Consider the following 7,808-nt stretch of genomic DNA (forward strand, 5'->3'; position numbering starts at 1 on the left):
TGGTATAATGCACAGATATATGCAAAATGTGAACCATTGTATTGTATACCTTGTAGTGGTGAGTAAACCTGTAAATGGTGTGAAAGAATTGTGTGATGCAGGAAACCAGGGGGAGCGGGACCGTAGGCATACTATGAGCGGGTGCTCAAATGTGTTAACTTAGTGTTAATGTATCCACTATTTCTCTCCTGCTACCTTTAGATAAATTAGCTGATCACTTTATGAAGATTTGTAGCTATTGTGATTACGAATATTCCTTTTGTCCAAATAGCAAACCCTTTATATCAGATTGCTTTGTCTGTTGCTGTATCGTGAACAGGTTTGATATTTGTGTTCGGGGAAATGGTCATCAAGAACTCAAATCTTGTCTCTCTGTCACCTAGCAGGATGAGAGAAAATTATTATCATCAATGTTTTATTTGTGCGCTTACAATGACTGATGTTTTGTACTGGCCAGAGATAGTATTTTACTGTTGGATTGGCCAGTTTGGGTCAAAGATAAAAGGTCGAACATTCCAGGCAGATATGAGGTCTGACCATTTTGCTGTTTAGATGTAAGCTTTAACTTTGCAATGCCTCCATCTGTGTCTCCGCTTTGTCACCGACTCTGAGTTTCATGTGTCAGAAAGAGGCACAAAGGGAAGATTGGCGCTGGGGGGGAAGGTGTCAACAGTGAGGAGATGTCTCCCCCTGGTGTTTGCCTCATCACTGTCTGCTCTTTTGTTTGTAGCCCTGGTGACCGTTCTGTCCAATAAAATCTGACAATGTAACCAAACCCATTTACTATGTCTGTGTGTATATTTAGTTTCATTTTGAAAATGGTCATACAATTGGCCAGGGATTTGGTTCACCAAACACGTTCAGGAAATGTTTTCATATCTCCTTTAGTGTGTGTGCAACGATATTTCTCAATCATCCTGCAAGCCGGTTGACAGGCGGGTAGTACTTTTTTACATTTATTTAAGTACGTGTACTTGAGAAACTTTTTGTAGAAATTGTACTAGAGTAGTTTTATCATACGGCACTTTCTACTTAGGTAAAATTAGAATTAAGTATCTGTTCTTGAGTAAAAAGTTACTTTTTCCACTGAGTAAATAAGTGGCAAATGCTTCAATACATACAGTGCCTCTCGAAAGTATTCATACACTTTGAACTTTTGCAAATTTTGTCATGTTTACAACCCTAGATTGTATTTTGATTGTTTTCCTGAACGTTCACACACAAGTAACAGACAACTGTGAAGTGAAAGCAAAATGATACATGATTCTGTTATTTTAAAAAAAATAGAAAACCGAAAAGTGGGGCTTGCATAAGTATTCATACAGCATGAATGAATACTTTCTGGAACCCCCTTTTGCTGCAATATCAGCAAGTCTTTTGGGATATGACTGTACAAGATTTGCACATCTAGAAAATGAAATTTTAGCCCATTCTTCTTCACAAAACAACTCAAGCTCTGTCAGATTAGAAGGAGAGCGTTTGTGAACAGCAGTTTTCAATTCTTTCCACAGATTTTCAATAGGATTTAGGTCAGGACTTTGACTGGGCCATTCTAACACATTAATATGTTTTTTTAAAACCATTCCATTGTAGATTTATCTTTGTGTTTAGGATCATTGTCCTGCTGAAGGTGAATCTCCGCCCCAGCCTCAGCTCTCTTGCTGACTCCAGCAGGTTTTCCTCCAAAATGTCCCTGTATTTGGCTCCATCCATCTTCCCCAACTATTCTTACAATCTCCCAGTCCCTGCTGAGGAAAAGCAGCCCCACAGCATGTCATTATAAAGGCAATTTAATGCACTCAGAAAATGCTGTATGAATACTTATGCACGCCCCACTTTTCACTTTTCTATTTTTTGAAAAAATAACAGAATCATGTATCATTTAGCTTTCACTTCACAGTTGTCTGTTACTTGTGTGTTAACATTCAGTAAAACAATCAAAATAATATCTTTTTAGGGTTGTAAACATGACAAAATGTGTAAAAGTTCAAGGTGTATGAATACTTTCGAGAGGCACTATAAATGCAGATAGTACTGTTACAGTACATGGAAAATCTTAATTTTGACATGTAAAATAGATACATTTTGTGTTTTACTTCATACTTTATGGTAGCCTATTTCCTTCACATTTAATGTTTTGTTTCTCATGGTTTGTCACTGAAACATGAACAAACTTTTACTCACAAAATACTCAGTTCAAGAATTTTTTTCTCGAAGTATTTTTTTACTCTTGAGTAATTATTTAGGCCGCTATTTTTTTTACTTCTTGAGTAAAATCATTTTAAAGTAATGTTACTCTTAAATAAATATTTTGGTTACCCTACCTCTGGTCCCGGGGCCTAACGTTGCTTTATTCACAAATAATAGTTTTATTGCAAATTGGTTAACCGTGATAGACATTAAACAGTGCTCACCTAGAAGTTGATAGTCATGACATTAATAGCAGTATTGCATCCATTTGAAATTGTTGTCAAAGATGCCATGAATTCCTAAAGTTCTCAACCAGGATACCGATTGTGGCTACAGATGTCTCCTGCGTTGAATGAAACAATATTATGGTTTTGGGTAACAGTGGGAGTTTATGTTTTTCTAATGTGTTGTATTACTGATACACAGCACCCACATAAAACAAAAAAAGCCTTTGGCCAACATGTTTATTACACCTTCACATTGTCCAATTAACAAGACGATTGAAACAACTAAAAATGACATGATTAAAACATCATTGGATAACTGTTGTGCCACCTGCAAACCCCTTGACAGCAACACTGTCCAAGCTAATTCTGACCATTCATAGAATTAAGTAGGTTGGCCAGGCTACAAGCTTCCCAAAAGCAAATTTTTATGCAACATATAGCCCACCATTTTATTCACTATAAAGAAAGTGTTTTAGTCCTTTTGCCACTTGAAAATAGGATTAAATCCTCCACTACAGAGGGAATGATTGTTGCCGCATTTACTTAGTATCCTCTAAATGTTACGTCCCTTTGGAAAACCAGCCTTGAGCAGGTTGACAAAGTTTTGCATTATTTCGTTAAATAAGTAGGATAACTACAGTTACTGTTTAAGAGGAGATGATAAAATCGGAAAATGCAGATTTGTGTTGTGCTCCTTTTAAAACTAATAGTTCATTCCAAGTCTCAGAAATGAGTAGCTTTATTAGTATGAGTGGCATGGTTTGTTTCAAAATGTACTGTATAATACATACTTCTACCCAATTGGAATCATGGCTGTGATTAACCAAGTGTTTCCACAGACAGTATAAGACCTGAACCTGCGTCACAAAAATAAACTGTTCAGTGCTGATGATCATAATCTTACAGAAAATGCTGTGGAAAATGAACTCTACAAAAATATTTCTACTGTATAATAACATTTACATGGATCACAGTTGTGAGATGCCACTGAAAGGCCTCTATCCTTTTAAAATGTCTCATTTCTTCAGCAGGAATATATATAATCAAGTTACTAAATTTGCAAAGGTTGACCTGTCAATAAATAAAACTGTCAGGAGACACGTGAAACATGCTGACAACGTTTTGCACAAACATTGCATACACAGAAAAAGCTGTAAAGCAGACATTTTAACACTGAACTCTCAAGATTTAACTCCGAATACTGCATGTCATCTGGAGCTTTTTGCCATAAAATCAACTGAATTTCAGTTGTGAACAAAGATGAGGTTAATGCTTAGTGAAAAGACCTAGCCCAACACGATCAGGCTAAAACCTCATAAAACATAAGGATGCTGAGCAGCAGGGCTGCTCTCCCCCACAAACCTCACCATATGTGCTGTTTCACCGAGTGCTAAAGTCCTGCTAAAGAAATCCATGACACAAAGTGTGTGCCCCAACCAATCATAACAATAGTGACTGACTAAAAACAGATCAACTAAAAAGAGATTTAATCTAATGTAAAGAACTTTCAAAACTCAATTGCTAAGGCTTTCAGAAAACTGGAGGTGAAAGTGGTTGTTTACAACTTAACAGTCATTAATGTTTAAACAAAAGTGAACAATATGTTAAAACACGCAGGAGCTTCATGAAGCACTTTAACAGCACACTGAACTAAACCTACCCCGACTATGACTGACAGGTCTTCATCTGCCACTCTAGCTTTCATCATCATCATCATCATCATCATTATCATCATCATCCTCGTCATCATCTTCACTGATGAGGTATCCCCGCGCCCCGCTGTGGTGGGGCGGGGGAGAAGGAGGAGGGGAGGTCTTACTAAAGAAGGGCAGGCGGAAAGTGGGAGAGGGGGAGCGCTCATCACGGGTCGGGCTGCTGCTGGGACTTTGCCTGGGACTAATGGCCTGGAGCATCCGCCCTTTGCCCTCCTTCAGCATGTGTTTCTACAAGTGCCAAAACAAGCACATCGTTATAATAACACAGGTTTTAAGTGCAGCATTTTGTCAGTTATAGCGACGGTAGCTGTAATTAGAATAGAAACATATCTTACCAGGGCTCCTTCAGGGCCAAACATCTGTAGGAAGTTCCCAATGAACTCCCTAGACTTCTCCTCCCATTTCTGGATGAGGTCAATGCTTTTCTCCTCTACTTTTTGCACAAACTCTTTGCTCTTCTCTTCCACATCACGCACTTTCCTCTTTACCTTGTCCACACGCTCCTGCAAGTGGTACTTCTTTTCCTAAACCAGGAACACCAAGATTGAGTATTCAGTTCAATAAAAAAGCTTTACAAATTCAATCTTAGATTTTTACCCACATTGATAAAGCTAACGTTGAGTTCTTTTGCTGTGTAACCTCTCTGCAAATTACGTCTCACATAGACATCATAATCTCGTACAATGCGAGTGATGATGTCTGAAGTAGAAATGCCTTCGGTGCGCTGGGTGGGGGCAAACATGCCTGGTGCAACAACAGTGTGTCAGTTGCAAGATATTGCAGCCAGTGACATTCAAAGTACATGCTGTGTCACTCACCAGCCTCTTTGATGTGCTTATAAACATCATCACTGCCGGCAGAGGAGTATGGGATATCATCATGGGCTACAAAGTCAATCTGAAAGAGACATTAACTTAACTCAGTTCTATGTATAACATTGGAGAAGATGTAATACTGTGATCCTTAGGCTTACTCTGTGTTTTGCAAGAAACTCTGGCGTTAACGTCCATGGAGCGTTCCTGACCACCTCATCCACATACCGACAGTGTCTGACTGCATCATAGCGCTCATCCTCATTCATTACTGTGAATCCCTTGTATTTGTGTGTGAGATCATCACTGCAAACTTCAAACAGAAAAAACATAAGCAAAGTTCCTCCAGATGTGTTAAATACAAACAGTACTGATTTAACACATACTCCCAACAATAAGGTGTGTGTTTGGGAAAAGGCATTTGGCCTGCATCAGTGCTCTGGCATGACCTGAGTGAAACACGTCAAAGATGCCATCTGCATAGACCCGCACTGGTCTTTCAGCTGCCAACACACGAGAAAGCATATATTAGCGAAAAATGTAATCGGTGAAAGAAGCTCCAGTAATGTTTTAGTATTGTGTCACACTCACGAGGTGTCCCTCTCTTGGCTTCCTCCATAGTGACTCGCACGTATGGTTTCTTGCCAGCTGGTACAAGCTCATCAGCAAAAGGAGCAGGATGCTTTAATCCCTAAGAGCAACAGCATAAACTGATAAATAGTTAAGTAAAACAGACTGTTTACTATGATTCTTAAATGAGATACATTGTCACAATATTGTTGCATACATATGGATTACAGCTAACTCACCACAGTGCATCTAGGTATCTTCCCAAGCCTTTCACCCTCCTCAGCCTCTCCATTGGATCCTTCTCTTCTTCTCTTTCTCGACAGCAACAGCCCACTGGAGCTTTGAGCCTCCATCTAAATAACAAGTCATTTTATTTATTTATTTTTACGAAGAAATGTTCGCCATAGACGCATGTTAAAGGTATACACATAACATCACATGGAATTCAGAATGCCTTCTGACAGAACACAATATATAAGACATTACTATTTCACCACACATTTAGAAATGAGAGGGGGGGGGAAAGCAAGAATATATGAATGCATTCTCTAAATTTGTGAATTTAAAGCTCAAAGACACATGTTTGTTCTTTCTTTCTTTCACATCCCGTGTCACTACTCCATTCCATGCATACCATCTATCCAAAAGGAAAAATGCCACAGGTCTCCAGAAATGGTTAAATACTATTAAATGTAGGCTATGTCATGTCTGCTGCGGATTTAAGATGTAATTGCCTTTGACGGGCCTTGCCCTTTTGTTCGGTGCCTGTGTATTGGTACAATGAGTGCCAAGTTATGGCCGTGGACGTTCCAGCTGGGTCAGCTACCTGATCCAACAGTGGATCCTTATGCAAGGCCTTCCTCCCCCCTGACTGTCCTACTGCAGCTGTGCTCTGAGCCCAGAGGGGACTGCACTGACACACAAGATTTACACCCACAGCTCGTCATCAGAAATTAAACCGACTGCTAAAACAGGAAACTAATACATGTATTCTGTTGTCTTTTGGAAAACAAGCAACTCAATGTCACAAACTTTAGTTTTGATTAACAGCAAATTAGAACAATGTCTGAATGACGAACAAAAGAGAAATAACCAAATTCAAACGTTCTTTAAACTTTTGAGCAGACTTTACTTAAGTTTCTAACGACTCCCTAAGCAGAACCAAACATTTTAAATCAACTGTACGAGTTATTATGCATAAAGTTTACAGCTGGTGTATTAAAGGGCAAAGACGTCGGGATTCGTGCGTAGTTTCGTAGCTTATTTTAGCAGCATATCTGGTCCAAAGACAGAAGAGACAAGTGATTAAAACAGTTGACGGGGGAGTTGCGGTAGTGACAGATAATACCGCCTTATACCAGGTTTATAAGCAAGAGTAAACCCTTATAGAACTGTCTCTGTAAAGCACAGAATAAAGAACACTGATTGGAGATTGTTCTTTCTTACCGTTCACCCTTCCCCGGAATGCTGCTTTGCAGAAAGTGGGCGGTTTCCTAAAACTGTAGCCTGTCAGCAGCTGCAAGAAGAGGCTAAAGCTGCTAGCTATGAGCTAACAGCTAGCAGACTGTTGTCAAGTTGGCTTTCCACTGTGTGCTAACCCCGCCTTTACCGCCCTCAGCGCTCTGCGATTGAAATAAGTTATCCTCCACTGTGGTAACACGACTCTTCTGTGGACACATTCACTGACCTTGTAACTAAATTAACAACAAAGAGATTTCAAATCATCTATATATGACAGTTTGTACTACAACCCCATGATTACAACGCTGACAGATCAAGAGCGCAGGAACTACAAATGTCTTTGTAGGAAGAGGAACTGAACAAGAAATATATGTTTCCGGTTTCTCTGTACTGCCATCTTTTGGACACATTTGGGAACAGACCCTATTTATTAACTCAGGAAATGGATTTTCACGTGCAAATTTACAAGAAAAAATGGCAAATTTGCATCTTTACTACATCTCGCAAATTTGCCACTTTTTCATGTAAATTTGCCAATTTTTTTGGTACGTTTTCAGAAACAAAGTAGCCTATGATGTTCCTCAGTCTAACTTTAACCCTGTTCTCGCAGTGTGGCTTTAACTGTGTTGTTATGTTTTGTCATAAATTTGCACCTTTTTTCTCACAATGTTGTCACTTCTCTCTCCAATATTGGCATGTATAAACTCAAAAGTCTTTTTTGTCCCTGTTTCTAAATGGCACTAATACTCCATTGCATTATAACTGATAGTTCTTTTGAAATCAGTTAACCTGTCTCTTGGGTGCTGCGCTGATTGAAGGCTGAGCTGCCCAAG

At 39.2% G+C, this 7,808-nt stretch overlaps 1 protein-coding gene across 1 annotated transcript; it reads right to left on the reverse strand.

Moving 5' to 3' along the window:
• Positions 1 to 2,649: 2,649 nt before the first annotated feature.
• On the reverse strand, positions 2,650 to 7,319 carry pcyt1aa (phosphate cytidylyltransferase 1A, choline a). Its single transcript, XM_079568932.1, has 9 exons — positions 6,961 to 7,319; positions 5,754 to 5,867; positions 5,536 to 5,635; positions 5,331 to 5,447; positions 5,106 to 5,257; positions 4,951 to 5,029; positions 4,734 to 4,876; positions 4,468 to 4,656; positions 2,650 to 4,360 (listed from the first exon to the last, which is right to left on the reverse strand). Exons 2-9 carry the CDS (start codon positions 5,865 to 5,867, stop codon positions 4,112 to 4,114), a joined length of 1,143 nt encoding a protein of 380 aa, XP_079425058.1. The 5' UTR covers positions 6,961 to 7,319; the 3' UTR covers positions 2,650 to 4,111.
• Positions 7,320 to 7,808: the final 489 nt, after the last annotated feature.

Source organism: Gobius niger (assembly GCF_951799975.1).
Source record: "Gobius niger genome assembly, chromosome: 13".
In the NCBI taxonomy this organism is placed as follows: domain Eukaryota; kingdom Metazoa; phylum Chordata; class Actinopteri; order Gobiiformes; family Gobiidae; genus Gobius; species Gobius niger.

What these genes read in the sequence shown, in the direction of transcription:
- pcyt1aa (XM_079568932.1), bottom strand. Translation starts at nt 5,867, where the DNA reads ATGGAGGCTCAAAGCTCCAGTGGGCTGTTGCTGTCGAGAAAGAGAAGA. An exon ending in AGATACCTAGATGCACTGTG is followed by an intron (nt 5,636 to 5,753) that starts GTGAGTTAGCTG and finishes TGTTGCTCTTAG; the next exon opens with GGATTAAAGCATCCTGCTCC. An exon ending in AGTTTCTTGCAAAACACAGA is followed by an intron (nt 5,030 to 5,105) that starts GTAAGCCTAAGG and finishes TGTCTCTTTCAG; the next exon opens with ATTGACTTTGTAGCCCATGA.